Genomic DNA, 20,419 nt, shown 5'->3' with positions numbered 1-20,419 from the left:
TCTGTTTTATTTTGGAGTTTATTATATCAAAACCTTCAGAGAAAAATACTTTCCCCTACATCACAACCTTCCCTTTGAATAACCTTACTTCTATATGCCTTTTTACCTTTGCCTGACCTTAGACTTCCAGCATTATACAGAAATTTAATATACAGCAATATAGAGGAGTACTATCTGTCTACACTCATTGTCTGAGGCCATTATAAAAAAGCTCAAACAGCGACATAACACCTTTTTTTCTCAGTAACATTTTCAGTCAGTTACTGAAGACTGTCTACATTTGCCTGCAATCAGAATAAGCTGCCTTTGTGCTTTCCCACAAATAACAGCAGTGAGCAATTTGAGACCTTTCATGCCCAGTATTTTTTTAGGATTGTCAGTGCTGGAGGCTACATTTAGAGGGCCTTTTGGCTGCTGGAAGTCTGGTTAACTCCAGCTTTCGCTGAGTTACAGGGCTGCAAATCTCCACCACTGCTGAACCTGATGCAGCTTTTAGGAAACCCTGTGGTTAAGATGATCCACTCCTATTAAAGTATATTTTGTGTTCCTTTTGACCCGTTTTCCCCTGTGTGGTATGGGTGTGCTGGTTTTGGCTGGGATAGAGTTAACTTTTTTCACAGTAGCTAGCATGGGGTTGTGTTTTGGATTTGTGCTGGAAACTGTTGATAAGACAGGGATGTTTCCCTTATTGCTGAGGGGTGCTTACACAGAGCCAAGGCCTTTGCTGCTCCTCACCCCACCTTGCCAGTGAGTAGACTGGGGGTACACAAGGATTGGGAGAGGAAAAAGCTGTGACAGCTGACCCCAACTGACCCAAGGGATATTTCACACCGTATGACATCATGCTCGCTATACAAAGCTGGGGGAAGAAGGAAGAAGGGAGGGGACATTTGGAGTGGTGGCATTTGTCTTCCCAAGTAACTGTTAGGTGTGACGCAGCCCTGCTGTCCTGGAAATGGCTGAGCACCTGCCTGCTGGTGGGAAGTGGTGAACAAATTCCTTGATTTGTTTTGCTTGTGTGCACAGATTTTGCTTTACCTATTGAACTGTCTTTATCTCAACCCATGAGCCTTCTCACTTTTACCCTTCCAATTATCTCCCCTATCCCGCTGTGGGGGGAGTGAGTGAGTGGCTGTACGGGACTTAGCTGCTGTCTGGGGTTAAACTACAACATATGGGCCAAGAGAGGTAAATGGATGTCCAAGAAGAACTCTCATTCTCTGTGTGAAATTAGGGTGTTAGGGACACTTAAAGTGCTATCTGGGATATGACACAGTTTTCTTCTCCCAACTATGTAAGACCTCTCAGTTTCCATTACTTCCATTAATACAACTCCTAGCTCTTGTTATGTCCATTGCCCTACATTCCCACCCCAAATTATATCACGATGTATATATATAAATGCAATTAAACATGCTGCAAACCTTTTATACAGAGATATACAGAGATATACTAATTAGCAACCTGCTGACTCCTTGATTTCCCTATTGACGTTTTACTGCCTTATTACAATTTATTTTTTCTTTTAAAGAATCACATTTCCAACTTTGAATTAGATCTCTGGGAATGAAGGACAGCCTTGAGATGGCTTTATGAAGGAGTTACTTAGTACTGTGTTTCCCACAAATCTGCCATTCATTTTGTGTAGTCAGCAAAGGTTATGAAGCCAAGAATGGTCCAGAGAAAAGTGGCTTTTGGCTTTTTCAACACATCCCCTCCACCTCCTTTCCCACTCTCCATCTTCACATCACTCTGTACTGTTTACCTTACTGGTTGGAAATTTGTGGTGTAGAGGGCAGAAATATTACTTTACACCTGAAACCCATGCCACTCTCTATTCAGTCATATGTTTCTGACAAGGTTCAGCAATGTATTTAACCTCTGCCTCAAGTTTCCCACTAATAACCTTGGACAGAGAGTCCCCACTAACGTAATCACCTCTGAGATGGGGAAGCCCTGTGTAACAAAGGCTCTGGGCTGTGTGGAGGTGAGGGTGGCAGGAACCACAAGACCTTTGGGTGTTTGCTGCAATCCAGGGGGAGGATTTGGCGGCAGTAGGGACCCGGCTTCTCTCCTCCACCTGCAGTGCCCCACGGAGGGCTGGCCTCAGTACTCAACATCCTGTGCCTCAAAGGGCAGGTTCTGAGCACTCAGCTGGCTGGCTTTGGCTCTGCCGAGCGTAATAAAGGGAAGAGAAGATTTTTTTGATAGATTTACAGAAAATTTACATGAAAGGTTGTGTGGGAGTACAACCCCGAGGCGGAGGCCGCAGCCCCAGGGGATGTCCGTGTGGGGCCCTGCCGGCCTCCCGCCACCAGGCTCAGCCATCCTTGTGAGCTCACACCTGCTTTCTACAGAATGTTTCCATTGAAGCTTTTTGGAAATTTTCCAAATTTGAGAACTATTAAATCTGAAAAAAACTGAAACTGAATGTTAGGTATTTAAGGCTAGAGGCAACTGGGTGGAAGCCAGTGAGCAGCAAAACTTCCAGTGCCTGACAGCTCAGCTTGGGAGTGACAGCCCGGGCATGAGCTTCATGGTGGCTATTACTGAAGTAATTTTGTCTGTATGTCAGTTTTTATGTGTCAAAGTACCTTTTTCTGAGGTAAAATGAGGCAGTGTGAAGCCTCTCTGAGCAGCCCTGAGGAGATGGTGAGCAGCTGCATGGCACAGGGGTGCCTGGGGAGGAGGAGGGCAGGAGCGCCCATGTGAGGGGAGGAGGAGGAGGGCTAGGGTGCTTCCAGGCGCGAAGGGCAGGCAGTTGCCTGTCTCAAAGCAAGGTGAACCATTTGACAAAGCCCTGAATTTTGCCTGAGAGGGATGTAAGTTATACTGCAAAGCAGGTTAGTGCCCCCTGAGCAAAAGGGATTATCGTTGTTCCCTGAAGTGAAAAGCTGTTTGTTGTGCTTGTTTCTCAGCTAAGGCAGAAGACTCAGCTGTTGCTGCTCAGACGTGATGGCTGGCTCCAGGTGGCTGTGTCAGAGACAGGGCTGATCAAGTCATCTAACAAGTGGCAGCTGGGTGTGAACTGAAGCCTGAGCTAATCTGCTTTGTAACCTACCCTGCGACAAGCAAATACGGCATTTTGGGAGTTGTTTAAAAACATCTGAGAGGTCTTCAGTATGAATGAAAGCCTGAAGATGCCCGACTCAGTGCTCAGGTGGGGTTGAAGCTCTGAGGCAACTTCTGCTTTGCTGCTGGACACATCAAGTCTTTTTATTAAAAGTATTCCAGGCACGCAGAAATAATTGACTGAAGTGAAGAAGCCAGAGCTGTGGCTGTTGCTAGGGGATAAACTCACGGTACATGGTAAGAGGGAGCCTTGTGTGCATCGGACAAGCACAACATGAGGTAGTGTGTAAAAAGTAAAGGTATTAAACAGTGCTGTGCTGCACAGAGGTGTGAGCATAAGCCCCGCAGGCTCTAGGAGCCTGACTGACACATCCCTGAGTGTTGAGCAAATACCCAGCTGAGCAGCGTCTAAGCTGGTAATATTAAAAGGGACTTTTTCTGAGTGCAGCTTTGCTTTTCTACTTCTGGCAGGTTTTGCAGAGGAATCCCCTGCAGCCTTCTATGTGTAAAGTGCAAGTACAGTGTTGGTAGAATTTTCTGGTTCCTTTGGGCCTGATGGGAGTAAAATTGGCAGCTTCATTGAAATCAGCTGGAAAAGAGAACCAAGAAAAGGGTCTTCAAACAGCAGCTTCTTTTTCTTGCAGCAGTCACCACCCTGTGACTCCAGCATTGATTGCTGCATTACCAGTGCCCGGCATGGCAGGCTGCAAAGCCTGGTGAAGCAAATCCCTCCTCCTTCCCTGCCTGGCTGAGGTGTTGCCTGTGCTTAGCAACTTCCATCAGGGCACCGCGGCATGCATGTGCAATCACAGTGGAGAGGCTGAAGGGGAGAGCTATACCTTTAACAAAAAGGGGATGCAAATTTCTCCACTGCAATCTTTCCTAGTAGCTTCAGAGAGGCAAATCTCCGTGCAGAGGCTGGTGCTTTAGTGCATGAGAGCAGAGTTATGTGCATTGCACAAACTGTCGTCTCAACTTTGTAAAGGACTTGCTTTTTTATTTTTTTGTCATACCTGGACTTTATAAGAGAGAAGAGCATTTCTACCCTTTTGAACCATGAGCGGTTGTTCAAAGAGATGCAAGCATGGGATTGTCAAATTTGCCCAGACTATTTTTAATCTCATCACAGGCACTCTCAGCAAAGGTAAGAGAAAACATTTTAGTTCATATCGTTCTTCTCTGCTGTTAGCTTTGTGTGGGGAGTTTTGTAGCCTTTAAGGAGGTTTGTGATAGAGTTTATTATTGTCTCTTCAGTGGCGTTCTCGTTTAATTCTGGGAACTGACTGCTCTGAAAGAAGTTGCTGTGTGCAGCGAACACTGGAGCTATGCTGTAAAGCCTTATGTAATTGTTTCTAACTTGTGTAGTTTGTAACCTGTATTTGTCAATCTGACATAGCCCACAACTGTAGCGGGCTATTTCAATGTGTTCGGAAATGTGCTTCTGAAAGCTGATGTGCAGCTTCAAAAATTGAAGACTTCATAGCTGTCAGTAACTGGTACTTCTCTGTGTCATTTTCTACTTCAGTGTTTCTGCTTGTTTGAAGCATGCGCGTACCTTGGCTCATAATCTAGGTATGCCTTTGAGTACCTTTTGTTTATTTAAGTTTTGCTTGTCACCTACACACCCTGTGTGCCTTACTATGTGGCAGGTGGAACAGTACCAAAATTATTTATGCTGTCCTCTTCACTAAAATCAAACAATTAAAAAAACAAATCCTCTCTTCTTGTTTGGAAGTTTAGTAGTTCCTGTAGTGGTGCACCGAGGTAAGTTTTTGTTGGTTGTTCCTTTTGTGATGATACTTTTCAGCACCACCTATGGCAGCTGGTTAAATGAGTACTGGTGATCTGGTTGGGAACTCCTGACAATAATAAGCAACATTATGCTTGACTGCTGCTTGCCTGTTGAAATGTGGACAATGTTTAGGTGAGGGTCAAACTTCTGCAGGGGTGTGTGTGTGGTTGGAGGGGATGTGATTTATTTTTTGTTACTTTTGTTTGGAATTGATAATACAGTCCGGATTAAGTTATTAGTAGAGAGATTCATATAAGGCTGAAGAGTCTGTGCCATGATGTGGGTTTTTTAAATATAAAGTCTGTAGCTTTTTTTAATGTGTTCATAATCGAGGAGCAAAAATGAAGCATTTCTTTTTCAGGTAAGTTATAATCCTTGTAGTTCTGTGGCTGTGTTGGCTGCCTGCAGCACATGTGCTCCTGCATGAATTTTAATGTTTAAGTTGTTTCCTAGGATAAACTGAAGCAGGCTGAGGTGACTTTTAAAATAGCAAATGTGAAAGTGCCAAGAACTGTTAAGTGCAGCGTGCAGCTTCCTTTTGTAGAAACTGGGGAAATATATTCAATCTGTCTCTCTGGAAAAGAAATAACAGTTCTGAGACAGCATTCTCATATTAACCTTACTGGTTTTCAAAAGAAATCTACACAAGAAAATATCTGTTTCACATAAGGAATGCTGGACAAGTTGGTTGTCTTTAAAGTAAAAACTGGTTTTAAATTGCATCTTTTTGTATTTAATTATTCTTCTTCCACTTGCCCCTGCCCCCATCATCCATAGGCTGTCAAACACCAGCAGAGGAAAGATTAAAAACTTGTAAAAGTCTGTCACAGGAAAAAGCTGTCTGATGTTGGTTATAATTCATGATTAATGCCAAGATGTCTTTTTAATATTAAAAACAAAAGAGAAAATCACAGAAGAAAATATAGCAAAAGAAATTACTTTCACAAATGGTAGGGAAGAGAAAGTAGTGGTAGGATGCTATCTGCAAGACCTTATCTACTATAGCATGTATGTATGGTGTATTTGGTGTAATTTATTTGTGCTTTTTTCAGAAGATAATAGAATGTAGGGTGTAGACTGCTTTAGTCACAAGTTATTGACAATAAACTTTGTGCTGTTTGCTTGAGCTCCCCTTAAGGCAAGCAGAAACCTGTGGTCTTGTAGTGTTTCCCCATGTGCTCATCTAGAGCAGTTCATCTATTGTGGAGTTTTCAAGTAGCCCTTGTGCCTCTACTGCTTGCCTTGCTTTGGCAAAGGGATACATCAATGTTTGAGTCTGACAGTAGAATAACACATATGGAGAGCTAGAAATGGGAGTATGAATGGTCCAAGGCCTGCTTCCCATCCCCACCCTTTCTTCTGAAAGATGCTGCCGTTGTGCCATCATTGTCTTTGCGGCCAATGCAATGGTATTGTACAGTTTTACCCACATCTTTCCTGTGGCAATGTCTCATTTCAAGCTGCTTGAATTAGATAAGGGTGGCTTCCTAGGATTCAAAGCATTTAAAAGTCTGTTAAACTTTTTTTTTCTCCTAGTCAGCTGCTTGTGTTTTGAACTGGAATAACCAGACTGAGGAAGGAATAAACTGTATGAATGAGTTTGTTGCATAGATATCAAAGACCTGCTGTAATTAAAATAAATGTTTCCGTATCATTACCTATGAAACTCATAACTAGAAAGAAAAACATTAGAAATCTTGCTCAGGAGTCTTGAATATTTATTTTTTTTTAAAGTGTTGAGGTTTGTATATTTATCCCAGAGCTGATTGTTTAGTATTTCTTCTAGTAAAAATGGTGTATGTTAAGCCAAGAAATAGAAACTGTTGTATGTTGCTATTATTGTAGGGTTTTAAACTTAGACCATATACATGCTCTTGAATGTTCAAGCAAAATCCTGTGTTCTTCATCCCAATCCTGCCTATTTTCCTTCGTACTTATTAATGTTCTTTATTTTCCTTGTAAAAAGTGTTTAAAGTAAAAATAAAATGTGAGGCACAAGATCCTTTATTTTCTTATGCTTCTATCTTTGAGTGTTATTGTGGTGGCAGATATTCCACAGTTCAGTGAGATGTAGTCCTTAGCTGTGCTCTATGGCTTCTACTTGTCTTAATAATAGCATTTTTCTGTCCCCTTGATTATTTACAGTAATAAAATGATACTGTCTGAGCTGCAGCTATAAAATCATTTTGCAACAGGGTGTGATGAGACAACAGCCTCTCACTGCAGTCTGCAGTGAGGGAATAGGCACACCTGCTAACCCCGAATGGTCACCAGCCAGGTTGGTGTGTCCTGATTTAAATCTGAGCTGCAGCAAATCTATGAGGTTGTAAGCCAAGAAGTTCATAGCTGGTATCTCTGCAGAGCTGGACTAGCAAATTTTGCTAGGTTCCTTCTCACTGTGCTCTTATTTGGAAAAATTTAGTGGCAGAGGTGTCTGCTGCTGTGCAAAAGAAGGCCTCTTCCACCAAGAGCTTTGTGTAGTAAGATGCATGTGGTAAAGAAAATATGCTAGTTGAAGCATATGAAGTATGCAGCTGGTGGAAGAAGAGTAACTCCCTTATTCTGCTTCTTGGCTTGGATGGAGGTCTAGCACTTGCAGGGAAGAGTCCAGAAAAGGCTTTTAGAAGTGGGTTACCCTGGTGATGGACAGTGTGTGATCAGCAGCACTTTTACCAAAGTTGCCTCGAAGTGGTGGTGGTGGTGGTAGAAATGTTTTGTGCGAGGTTTGGGTGTGCTTTCACATAACCTCTACTGTGGTGTGTGAAATAGTAGTTCATTCTCCACACCCTGGGAGCAAGTAGGGATGGTAAGAATGAGTTTGTTGGGGGTTTCCTATTGAGCAGAATGATTAAACTACAAGTCTCTCTGTGAGTGTGAAGATATTGCTAATGTAATTAAAAACCTAGTACAGGAGGACCTTGCTGAGTGACCAAAAATGAAGCTGGCATGAGACCTCTTGGATTTCTATTAATGTGTTATAAATTTCAATGCAAGAATACAAAGATTATTTCTGGCACTAGCTCTTTCAAAAATGTTCCTTTGCAAAAGCTGATAAGATTCTGCAAATTAACTATCCTTTCACCTTTGTTCCCAAGCTGCCCCTCTTTTAGTCATGCTATTAAAATGCTTGCCAAAGGCTCTCATTTCTGTTTTCTTGTTTCTCCCATCTCTGTTCTGCAGTGCAGTTCATCTGCAACTGGTAATTTGTCCATTTTCTTAGTTTTAATTGCCTAATTGTCTGTTCCACTGCAGCGATAAAGTCTTAAAACATCTTGCTCTCCCCACAGCCTCCCTCTGCATGAAAGTATTCTGTTTTACAGAAGTGTGGTCTGTTTTGCTGCTGCTTTGTCAATCCAAATTAGTTAGTCTTGTGAGATGGTAAGGAAAATGCATGGTCCCTTTTAGTAATACACAGGCTCTGTCTCCTCTTAGTGAAAGTTAATCTTGTTCCTTCAGAGCATACTGGCACTGCATTAGGTTTGTCTTCATGTCTCCAGTGTCTGAAAAAGCAAGGGTAGAGTAGATGTTACTAGATGTCCTAAAGACCCAGGAAGGTTTAACATTTGTTCAAGTGATGCTGTGGTTACTGCACCTGTGTGGAATACAAAAATGTACTTGGATTCTCCTGCTGCTGCATAGCTTACTTTCAGCCCTTGAGTTCTGGCTATTCCTTCAAATTTAGAGAAGCTCTGATTCAGAGGGCTCTTCTAAAAGCCTTTTGTGTCTGTTCTTTCTTTACAGAACTTTTCTGAGTGTTTTAAATGTCCTTTTAATAAGGAAACTGTACAGAAGCCAGGTTAATAACATGCTGTTAGAGTGGGATTAGAGCTTATCCACGTTTTCCAGGTGGTCCTGAAAAGTAAGTGAGGGTTTCTGTGCAGAAGATGCTGGTGTAAAGCCCCAGTTAGAAAAGGACTGCCACTATAACGGGCAGAGTAAGAGTCTTCACTGTGCATCTTTAGAGAGAAGTCCACAACTGCTGAAGCCTCACAGTTCAGAACCTGATCCAAAACTCTCCCCAGTGAAGCTCTCCAATTTTACTACGTGGCTGGTAGGAACTCTTGCGTGGTGTGTCTGTGGTTCTTGTTTTGCTTTTTAAAAACCCAGCATATCTAGTTATATTTTCTCCATACTGATGAATCTTTGACCCACAAAGCAAAATATACCTCTGTTTGGCATGTTACACATGTTTTATGTCTATGAAAAATGAACTACAAATAAATCTTTTTTTTTTCCACAAAGTATGTACCACTTGAGCCATGTATGTACACACATTTCACTTCTGTCTTTCATCAGGAGCAAGATATAATAATAAGTATATATTTTTTTGCATAACTGATGGATTAATCTGCAGATTCTCTAATAAAAAAATTTAAAATCAATAAAGTAATCATGTTGGATTCTATAGCACTGGAACAACTTAGGAAAATTTGGCATCCTATTGTGTGTAGGGGCTTTTTTTGGTTGGGTTTGGTGTTTTTTCTCTCTTCCCCCCCCCCCCCCCCCCCCCCCCCCTTTTTTTTTTTCTTCTCATAATTGGTGGGCTGAAGAAAGAATTCTGACCCATGCTGTAGCTGTATTGATATGCTAATTGTACATGTAGGTTTTGTCATTTAAAATGGTGTAAAATGAACATGCCACAGTATATTTTGACCTAATGGACCATAATAATGTCCACCTAATGAATGGTAGTAAGTGTAAACAGATAACTTCTGAAGATGGCTTGACATAACTGGGTACTAGCATGTATTAAATAATTGTAAAAATAGCTTTAATTAACACATGAAGTGTAATTTTAAGATGTAGTTTTATCTCCAATAACACAGTACTAAAGGGTAACAATAAGGTAACACTTGTACATCTCTTCTGTGCTCAGAAACTAGTCTTGAGCTGCCAGTCGACTGTTTGGTTTGGGCTATATTCTGCAAGTTTCTTTATTAATTACTCCTGGTCTGTAGAGTGTGTTCAAATGTTGATCACCTTGGTGCTAACAACAAAACAAGCAGTGGTGTTTCTACTCCATGCTGGGTGCCTGGTAAAGCTAACTTGTTTCCTAAGCAGGAATCCCATTGTTAGGGAAGCAAATGAAATTCTGTCGACTATTCTTTATGATGGTATTTGTGGGATTCCTGTTCTTAAACCTTTGTTTTTGTTGTTTTGATATGATTAGTAGGGCTCAAAGATGGTAATGTAATGGAAAGCAGGCATGGGGAAATTTTAACTATAGCAGCATTTAAGCTTGTGATGTAATTGGAATGAATATTCATGGACAACTTGTTCCACATTTGCACAGCTTTACTAAAAACCAGTAGCATGCATATATAATTTGACTTTCACTTCTCAGCTGGCTTTAACTTCTAATGTCATTCTTTGTAATGAGCGTTTCACAACATTTGGCTTGCAGGGCACGTGAGAGGAGTACATTTAATGCCAATAACTAGAAGTAAAGTAGTCTGAGGTTTAAAATCGGAGTGATTGAATGCTTTCTTTTGTAAATGGCAGACGTGGTACAGTAGCCTTACATTACAGAGTGAGAGAGAAATTGCTGCTGCAGGCTTGATGAGGTGCTCATCTTGTAAAGCCAAAATAGAGTTTTGAGAGTGTAAAAATAAAACCTTGTTATATAATTTACATAATTGCATCTAGCAAAATTAATACCATTTTAATCTATTTCAATCTGAGAATTGTCCCTAAACATTTAAAAATCTAGTAAAGAACAAGTGTTTAACTTGCCTGGCTTTGAGATTGAGTGGCACCTTCAACTTTTAAGTAAGTGTGTCTCTCAGATGTGCAAAAATGGCATGGCATTTTTCTAATGCTTTCTTTATTTTTAATGATACAATGGTGTTTTGCCATTTTAAAATCTTTGTACCTGGAAAAGCAGATGTTTGGTTCTGCATTATTTCAGCTAGAGTCATGTTTAAACTGGGTAATGGGAGACGTAATGAACACATACTGCACTTCTTTCATGATGGATGTGTGTTTTACTCAGTGGAACAGCAACCATCATATACTGAAACTACTTTCCTAACTCAGCCTGTGAAGCAAGGAAACAAAGACTAAATCTACATAGAAAAGTGGATGATAAAGGCGCTCTTAAACTCTTGTCTGCTTCCTTCATGTTCTAGCTATGAATAGATGCGTCAAAGCTGTTGCTAAGTGTGAGGAAAATCATGTGAACTCCAAAGAAAGATTCTTGGTGCCCTAGTTCAAGTCTAGTTCAAGAATCCCAGGAATTTTAACCCCCCTCACCAGCCAAAGTGAATTAGGAATTAGCCAGGTAGGGGTGACCATGTTTCAGGGGTTTGGGTGGAGCTGTTCTGCTCAAGCTGCGCCAGTTTATAGAGGTGATTATATAGCAGTGGTGATCTGGAACACCTGTGATTGAGGCACTAACTGTGGGACTGCTCTGCCTTTCTCTGTCCCTCTTGCAGCTTTCCTGCTAACAGGGCTGTGCCATTTTCCTCTTCTTTATGGGCTTCTGACTATCACACTTTTAAAATATTTACTTTGTCACTGGATGCAGGGTCACTAGCAGGAGTGGATTTCAAGGTAAGGATCAAGAAACTTATTCGTCTCTGTGGATCCAGTTTTACTTGCATAGAAACTCACCTGAAAGCAATGTAAGTAATGGAATACTTCAGTTGCCTGAAATTGTTCTGTCATGTTTTCAGACCCTGCAATAACGGTGTCAGTCTTCATCAAACAAATATGGTTTAAAACATGTCTTTGAATTGGCTGTATTTCCATATAATCTGCTGTTGAAGGTGACATGTTCTGGGGTTTTTTTGGTCTACACCCTCATAGTTTTGCTATAAATATCATTTATTTTTTATTTATTGTCTTGTCTATGGGTTTTATTGCCAAAATGTTGTATGCTTCAGGTGAATGTGTTGCATAATGTTTTGATTAAGGCAATAATTCACAACAGTATTGCATATGTTATCCAGTCTAAATTAAAGTGTGTGTTGGCTACAAGTGAAATTAATAAGCACCTGGAAATATCATTCTCTTAAAGTGTTTTTGTACATTCAGTTGGGAAGATGATAATGGAGGATGATGGTGTGGGGCAGTATTCCGGTGAAATATGCACGCTTTAACATAAGTACTCACAAACGTGTTGCTGTTACTTTGCAGTTTGAGTGTCTGCTTTAGAGTAAATGATAAACACAATAGATCATCTGTCTTCCAAAGAATAATGAAAACATACATAGCCATTCTTAGAGTGGAATAGTCTGGTTTAGACTTTTAAATTCACAACTCCCCATGGTTACCCATGATAAAGCATTATTACTACTGCACAATAAAGCTAGTGATGACTCTAAGCAGGATAAGCCTCTGATAGTACACCAACATTCCAATGTTTGCGTGGGTTCCTGGAATGAACTGAGAATACAAAGTGTGAGAGATCTTTATCGTTTGTATATTGGTAGAGGTAAACATGTTAGTTTAAAGAAATGATCATGACATGTTCTACATCAAAGTGCTTAGCCTAATACTATAAAATATGGCTCTTGTCACACCCCCTTGAAGTAGTAAAACTTCAGCTGTCTGTTGACAGAAGTTGAATAAGATTCAGTCTAAGAGGAGGCCAACAAAAATGAAAACCACATTTCCAAGCATAAAAAAGTTAGCTTGAAGCTTTCAAAGGCATAAAAAGTAAGATAGACTTCTCTATTTCCTACTTAAAGGTTTGGGTATTTTTGCTGTGATGATTTTTGGGTTTTGGGGGGGGGGGTGTTGGTTTTTTAATCCCATACCTGTTGCATTCTATGTGTACAAGGAGTAGCAGTTCTTCAGGTTATGTACTTTAGGGAAAGTCATAAATGTCACAGGTTTTTGACTTGGGTCTGAAAATGTTTGCAAGCTCCCCAGTTGTTGAATTCTGTGTTTATGTTGATGCTCTGAAAAGAATTTTATCACTTGTTTCATGAGAAGCAATTTGAGATTCAATGAATGAAAGCATTGTATAAATGTAATCCATACTGCAGATGGTAACTCAGGATGCTGCAGTGATTGTTATTGGCAGCATGGTGAGCTGTGATAACTAGGGTCCTTTCAGTTCTCAAAAGTTCTCACTCATGCAGTTGTAGTGATGCGAATCACTCCAGAAACTTAAAGGAGTGCTGTTTGTATTGAGGGCTGGCATTTGAATTTATAGGGAAATACCTCATGCTGTGCCTTATGTTCATCTTGGAAATAATTCTGCTTTTTGTGAGATTTCTGTCTTCTCATAAATACAGGAAAACAGAAGAAACATTTGGAATGTGAACATTACTCTGCAAAATCACCATTACAAACTGAATATATTTGCAGTATTTCATGGAGAGGTAAATCATCAAGACCATGGGCTGTCTTGTGAAGGCAGCTGTGATAAACAAGCTGTGCATTTGTCTTTATAAGAGGAAGAAATGACAATATTAGACAAACTTATCTGACAAGCTATAGTATGCAAATAAACAAGGGGGCACAGAGCTACGAATACTTTTAACAGTCTTTGGGATTGTTTAGGAAGTTGGGGGAAGGGGGAATTCAAGCCTTAAATGCTTATTAAATATTGTTGCCTATTATGCAGCTAATAGCACAAGCAAGGAAATATTTAAACCAAGAACTGCTTCTGATAGAGTACAGCAAATCAGACCATAACAGGTGACGTGGGTGTGATAATGTACATCTGCAGGAAGTAATTCTGCCTAGCAAGGATGGGGAGTGGAGAGCTGAAGCCATCTTGAAGCTTCTGTCCATCTCTCTTTTTTTCAGAGACAGAGTGCTGCCATTCTTACAGAGCCTAATTTAGCATTTTTAAATGCTTTTGTAGGAGCTTAATTGTTTTATTCCATCTTCAGACTTACCCAGCTTTGCTATGCACTCAGTGTGTGACAAAAGTAGGTATTCTGTAGGTATAAAAATTGAGTGTGATATATACAAGGTGGGCAGAATGAACCTGTTGTCTTCTGTTATGGTTTGTTTTGGATTTTCCGTAGCACATCTTCTGCAGGTTGGATAACCTCAGGTAATGGAAGAAACAACCTGTGTTTCATGGTAATCTTCACTTGCAAGGACTAGACTCTGGATCAGCTTCTATAGAACAAAAACTTAAGCACAAGTTCTTTTTGTGGTTTCTGGAGTTGTGTATCTGGGGTTTTGGGGGGGTTTTTTTGTTTATATTTGATATACCAAAAGTGACTTGTCAGGCATAAAGCTGAAAAGATTATTTGAGAACAACATCCATTTCAGGATTTGTTTATTTTGACTTTGGCTCTCTAAATCCTATTGAATTTTAAAAGTTGAGGGGTAAATCCCTTTACAAGGAATCAGACACAGAAGAAAATTTTACGAAAGGCCATCTTTTTGGCTTTATGCAGAAATACTTGCTTTGCTCTTAATGACTCAGTACAAGGGGCAGAAGTATGATCCATAGTGACTACAGTAAGCCACAACCCTGATATCACTAGAATTATAATCAGTTTTTGGGATAAAGATTTTGACCAACTTGTCTAAGAATCTATAGTGAGCTTTACTGCTCAGGACCGCTATGTGAGAGGGTTTTTTTTCTTCTTTTTCTGTCTGTGACTTGGCTAACAACTCATCCTGTGAGTGCGCTTGTTACCTTCAGAGGAATTAGTCCACCAGTTAATTTGACATGCCGTGTCTTTCCTGTGTGTTTGATCTGGTTTTTGAGAAAAATGCTCTGTGTACTTGCAGTGTTTTACATAAATAATAAGTAGCCATGAGAATTTTGTAAAATGACTGGTCAGTAGCTGTAGAAACAAACAGGCATAGTGGCAAAGCCTGGCGTTTCTAGCATTCTCACAGTATCTATCGCCTTCAGCTAAAATCAGCCTCCAGATAGCTGAAGGCTATCGATGTCCTCATAAAAACAATTTATCTGAGAATAACCTAACGGTTAGTATTTTTCTATGCCACAGAGAGTAACCATAATGAAGACTAGCTCTTAAAACCTGTTTGAGACCTACTTATTTTTGGGCTATGTGTTTTCTGGTGGTGTGCTTTGTGACACTTTGTGCACTTAAAGTTGGGCAATACCGCATTACAAAGTCTCTTTCAGCAATAAACACTTGATATTATGGATACATAGACATGTAGATGCTTGCTGGAAGTGCATTTTTCTCCTGTTTGAGAGCAACATGAATATTGCAGCACCGATCTGTTAAGCAAGGGGCTTAAAATGGTGGTCTGATATCCAGGACATGTGAAGCGGTACAACTCTGCAGCACTTCAAGATCTGACCTAATTATTTTGGCACTTGATGTCCTGCTAGAAAAGAAACGCTACCCTTAGCAAAATTAACTTGCTAGATCTGGGTGTGAGGTTTTGTAAACGCTGTGCCAGGAAAAGGATAATATATTTGATAAGTGTATATATTTCCCAAACACAAGAACCTTGGGTTTACATTTGAAAAGAAATTTGTAATTTCTCTAAGTCTTCATCCCTTGAAAGTATTTTAATGTCCTTTGTCCACTGTTATACGTCTTAAGGGATAGATGTCAGGAAATTTTTGAAAAACTGATTTCCCTTTAGGTAAATAATGTCGTGTGTCTAAACTACAGTGTTTCTTACATATCTTAGGAAGAGAAGGAATAAGATATTTCAGAGGAATTTCTAGATTGTTGTGAATATGATTCCGGTTCTTTCAAGTTGCTGTTTGACTCAAATTTCTGACCTCTCCTTGTAGAGATATCTAAAGTAGATTAAAAAAAACCCAAAAAAACAAAAAAACAACCACACATGTTTTCATGGTAATGTGAAAATAATTTGTGCACTTAATTCCAGATGAGGAATCTGGTGAATGCTATCACTAAATAAAATAAAATAAAAATCAGCATCGTGTTTCAAGAACTAATATATTTTCTAGAGTTGTTCCATGCTGCTGTCTGAAGTAAAGTATTTCCTAAGATGAAATAAACTGGTGAATTGCCCTTTAAAAAGCTAAAACTCAAGTGGATTACTTGTAGTAAACTCATGAGCATTTGGATTAGTTTAAATGTTCCAGACTATCTAAAAATAGTCTCAGAAGCTGCAGAAGAGGATGCAGTGAGCAGCGTTCATGCTGGGCAAGACATCCTTTAACTTATATGTGTAGGGGTTTTGTTGTTTTAACAAAGCCATTGTCTAGTTTGAAAAGAAAAAAAATTCTGGTACACTTCAAAGAACACTCTAAATACTATAGTGTGGCTACAAGGCCTATTAGTGCTTATTTTAATAAAGAACAAACTACTATAAACCCCCTTTACTTTTTAAGAAATATGTGGAATTGTTTGGCGTGGGCTTCTCCTAGCAGTAGTATAAAATGAACTTTAGATTTGCAGCCCTTATTGTTGCCTTCTAGATTAAAGCAGGAGATACTCAGTTCATGGGCACAGAGGAAATCTGCAGAACAGCACACAGAAAATGTTCCTATTGATCAAAAAATGTTTAAGTGTTCGATTTCTTTGTCCTTGTTCATGAACTTGACCAATGCTGCTTTCAACGGCCGTATCTGGCAGAGATGAAGAGTTTACTCAAATATCTATTCTTTGCCTTCTAGCCATGATAACATTAAGCTGTGTGAGGTGGCCAGAAGCATCTTTGATTGCCAGCCACTTATTGCTGCTTTCTTATGTATACAGTATCTTGTTTTGCTGCAGACTTAAATGTTTCTTTCCGGTATGTTGAAGTACTTAACTGTGCCTTTTCCATGTATTACACCCCTCTTTCCTCTCCAGTTGTGGAGCTATAATTTAGCTCCATTCTACTCTTTATCAGTTAACTGACAAAATGAGAGACACCCCCCAGCACATGACTTGGAAGTCCCTTGAGAAATGTTGAAGGAGGTTGTGTGATATTGTTCTGATTAAATCTTCCTATCAATGATTTTATTTCATAGAATCATGGAATGGTTTGAGTTGGAAGGGACCTTAAAGATCATTTAGTGCCAAACACCTGCCCCAACCAACCTGGCCTTGAATACTTCTAGGGATGGGGCATCCACAGCTTCTCTGGGAAGTATTTCTGTAAGTATTTGCATAATTACCTTAGAATCGTAGAATCATTTATGTTGGAAAAGGCCTTTAAGATCATCAGGTCCAACCGTTAACCCAGCACTGCCAAGCCCAGCACTAAACCATGTCCCTAAGTGCCACATCTATTTTAAACACCTCCAGGGATGGTGATTCCACTACCTCCCTGGGCAGCCTGGTCCAATGTCTGACCACCCTTTCTGTGAAGAAATTTTTCCTAATCTCCAATCTAAACCTCCCCTGGTGCAACCTGAGGCCATTTCCTCTTGTCCTGTCACTTGTTACCTGGAGAAGAGACCGACCCCCCCTGCCTGCAGCCCCTGTCAGGCAGCTGTGGGGAGCGATAAGGTCCCCCCGGAGCCTTCTCCAGACTAAACCCCCCCAGTTCCCCCCGCCGCCCCTCCCAGCACTTGTACCCCAGCCCCTTCCCCAGCCCCGTGCCCGGCCCTGGACACGCTCCAGCCCCTCCATGTCCCTCTGGCCGTGAGGGGCCCAAACCCGAACCCAGGGTTCGAGGGGTGGCCTCACCAGTGCTGAGCACAGGGGGACGGGCACTGCCCTGGCCCTGCTGGCCACGCTGTCCCGGCTACGAGCCAGGGTGCTGCTGGCCTCCTTGGCCACCTGGGCACGCTGCTGGCTCCTGCCCAGCTGTCTAATCCCATTGATATCCCTTTATAAGGCTGCAGTAGTGCTATAATATAGTCCATGTTTTCACCTCCCATCCTACCTTATAAAAAGATATTTCTGAGCAAGTTAAACATACATTGCACTAGCATGCTTTTTATGACAAATGTTGATAATATTCAACAAATACCTGTACACAGTATTAGTGCATATATAAAGCAGTGAGTAGTTAGTAGTCAGATAAATAAAAACCAAACTAAACTGCTAGCACTGTACACAAATGGCAATTGCAAGCTGATCCATTCCATCTTAGTAATTGGGCTTGCTAATGCTGCTGTAGGAATGCCTTGTGTTGTGCAAATCAAGAAGCAAACATCCCAGTTTTCTTGCAAGCTGTTTTATGAAAGGACAAAGGGAAGCAACTGTCCCAGCCCTCAGATCCTGGGCTCTGAATTCTGAACATGATGCCAGAAGTATAAAGAACTAAAAAAATTATATGGACTGTGGCTCCAAAATTGGAAAACTGCATGTAGCGCTAAAACATCTTCTCATAAGTCAGCTTACAGTAAAAACCCTTTTATTTCAGTGTTTGGCATAAATACAGTACTGTAAAAGCAAAGAAATAAGCTAAATTGAGTTCCACTATTGCAACAATATTGAGTCCAGTAAATGAAAATGCTTCCTCCTTTGCAAATATTGGCTTTTGTTAGCAGCCTTAAACTTCTTGGAACAATTCCCATTGACTTACCCAAGTAGCTAAATAAGTTTTGAAAAACAAGCTGGTTTTAATACTGCAGCTTCAACAACACAGATACCAAAATATAGCCTTGTCTATGTAACCTGAGCTGGGGCTGAAGCTGCTCTGGAACTGGGAGCTAAAAACACTGATGTGTTTGCAAGGACTCAGCAAAGTATTTGCTACTGCCTTAAGGTATTAAAGGAGGAGCTATAATGAAATAAATGCTGACTTGGTAAGAGTTGCGGAGTTCATTTTGACAAGTGAATGTGCTACGCACCCGGCTCTCTCTTTGGCTCTCTCTTTGCCCTCCTGTCCCTAAGCCATAAAGGGTTCTGGCATCACACTACTGGAGAAGAGGATATAAAAGCTGTGCAGTAGCCAGGAACATTTTCCAGCCTAAGAAAAGCCTGAAAAAATCTTATGTCTTGCAGCAGGGCTGGGTCAGCAGGTCTCACAGAAGTGAGACGCGAGAGGCTCTGGCTGCTCCTGACTGCCTCTTACAACAAGGGACATTACCCTTCATTTAGAGCTTACTGGGAAAGAGAGAAAATGGTATGAGCAGCTTATGTCTTTCATGAAAAACTTTTTTTTTTTTTTAAACAAGATTATGCACAGGTTCCTCTCTTATTTAATTTATCAGGAAAATAATGACTGGAAATCTTGTGGCTGGCACTTGCTAAGCCTTTCTCTCTGCAAGCTCTGTGTTGCAAGGGACTCATTTTCCACTTATCCACAGCAATGTCTCGACATTCTTGCTGTTTTTTCTTCTAATACTGATAAATAAAGCTATTAACAGGCTACTGGTATAGTTGTTGATGTGACCATCTGTCACAGACACCTTCCATTTCATAATGTAGCACAACTGTAATACTAGGACGCAGATTACTCAGGGATAGAAATGTACGTACTGGCAATATTTCTAGTTTTCACTCCTCTTTCTAGTGGAGCGGTATGTAAACTGGTATAGGTACACCAGCCTCCCCAAGTGAAAGGAGTCACGTGGGCTTTAAATGCTGGAGTATGCTGTAATGACATTGCAGTATTAGAAAGTAAAGGGTGAAGCTGCATATGGGACCAAGGAGGGGGAAGGACTGTAAGCTTGAAAATGCTCTATGCCGGCAGTTGCCATGGTGCAACTTTACTAACACACATCTTTTCCTTGCTCCAATGTTATGCTAATATTAAACAATACATTATAGCCATCAAATGCTACCCTGTGTGTTTCTTAAACAATAAAATCAACACAAGAAAACCCAAACCTGCCCATGCCAAATAAAGTTCTGTAAAGCAGTTTCAGGTAGGGGTTTTATTTTATTGTCTTGAAGAAAGTTTGTTGCTCCATGTTCAGGAGGTGAATGCAGTTTCTGTAGGCCAGCAAACAGAGTTTCATGGTGATTTAGGAGCCCTAGTGAACTGTAAAACAGTTAAAGTAAGCTATCTTTACACTTCCTTCTGAAGTCCTTTGTGTAAAAACATTTTTTTTCAGCTTAAATTAACTGGTTTTGGTGCTTGGAAGCACAGTAGTATAGGCTCCTCCATTCTTATTGCTGTGTAGGAATTAAAGCTGGCATCTTTTCTGACAAGAGCAGCAATAGCATGGGATGGAATCTCAGAAAGGAGCTTTTTTTGTTATTTGGGCCTGGTTTCGGAGGAATAACCACAAACAGTTATGCTTTTTCTACTTTGTTCACTGCAGTTCATATCACACTGAAAATACTATGCCATATCCTTAGAGTTTTTCAACTTGCACACCATTAATGTTTTTCATTTTTCACTATCAATGTTACAATTGTATGATCTGTTCATGCTGTTAGAATTATGAAATGGATGTTTCAGTTTTGAGATATTGGAAGGGGTTAGGGAAATTACAAATTTAGATGCCTACATTTTAACAGAGAAGACCTTGTCCTAATTAAAGAATGGCTTAAATTTGCTCGGTTTCAAGTCCTGTGTACAAAGTTGTCTTGGTTGCTATCTTCCATGTAAAGCATGAACAATAATTTAACTTCCTCATTATTCATCCTTGAGTTTGAAATCACAAAGCCTCATCTCTTCTCTGTAACTTAAACTTCCTATCAACCTATGTGTGTGTTTCCTTTCTAAATTCATTAGTTCATTAATTTTTGTCCTTGCTTCTTGTTCAGTTTCCAGTAATAGAATGTGAGAGAGCCA

General features: G+C 40.4%; 1 protein-coding gene across 1 annotated transcript in view; it reads left to right on the top strand.

Moving 5' to 3' along the window:
• The first annotated feature begins 3,644 nt into the window (after positions 1 to 3,644).
• The window catches only part of KCNIP1 (potassium voltage-gated channel interacting protein 1), a 436,769-nt gene continuing 419,994 nt past the window's right edge, over positions 3,645 to 20,419 (top strand). The window contains exon 1 of the mRNA XM_027810328.2: positions 3,645 to 4,216. Within this exon, the coding sequence (XP_027666129.1) occupies positions 4,129 to 4,216 (88 nt within the window). The 5' untranslated portion in view covers positions 3,645 to 4,128. The remainder of the gene's footprint in view (positions 4,217 to 20,419) is intronic.

Source organism: Falco cherrug, chromosome 8 (assembly GCF_023634085.1).
Source record: "Falco cherrug isolate bFalChe1 chromosome 8, bFalChe1.pri, whole genome shotgun sequence".
In the NCBI taxonomy this organism is placed as follows: domain Eukaryota; kingdom Metazoa; phylum Chordata; class Aves; order Falconiformes; family Falconidae; genus Falco; species Falco cherrug.
This window is presented reverse-complemented; position numbering and strand designations above follow the sequence as displayed.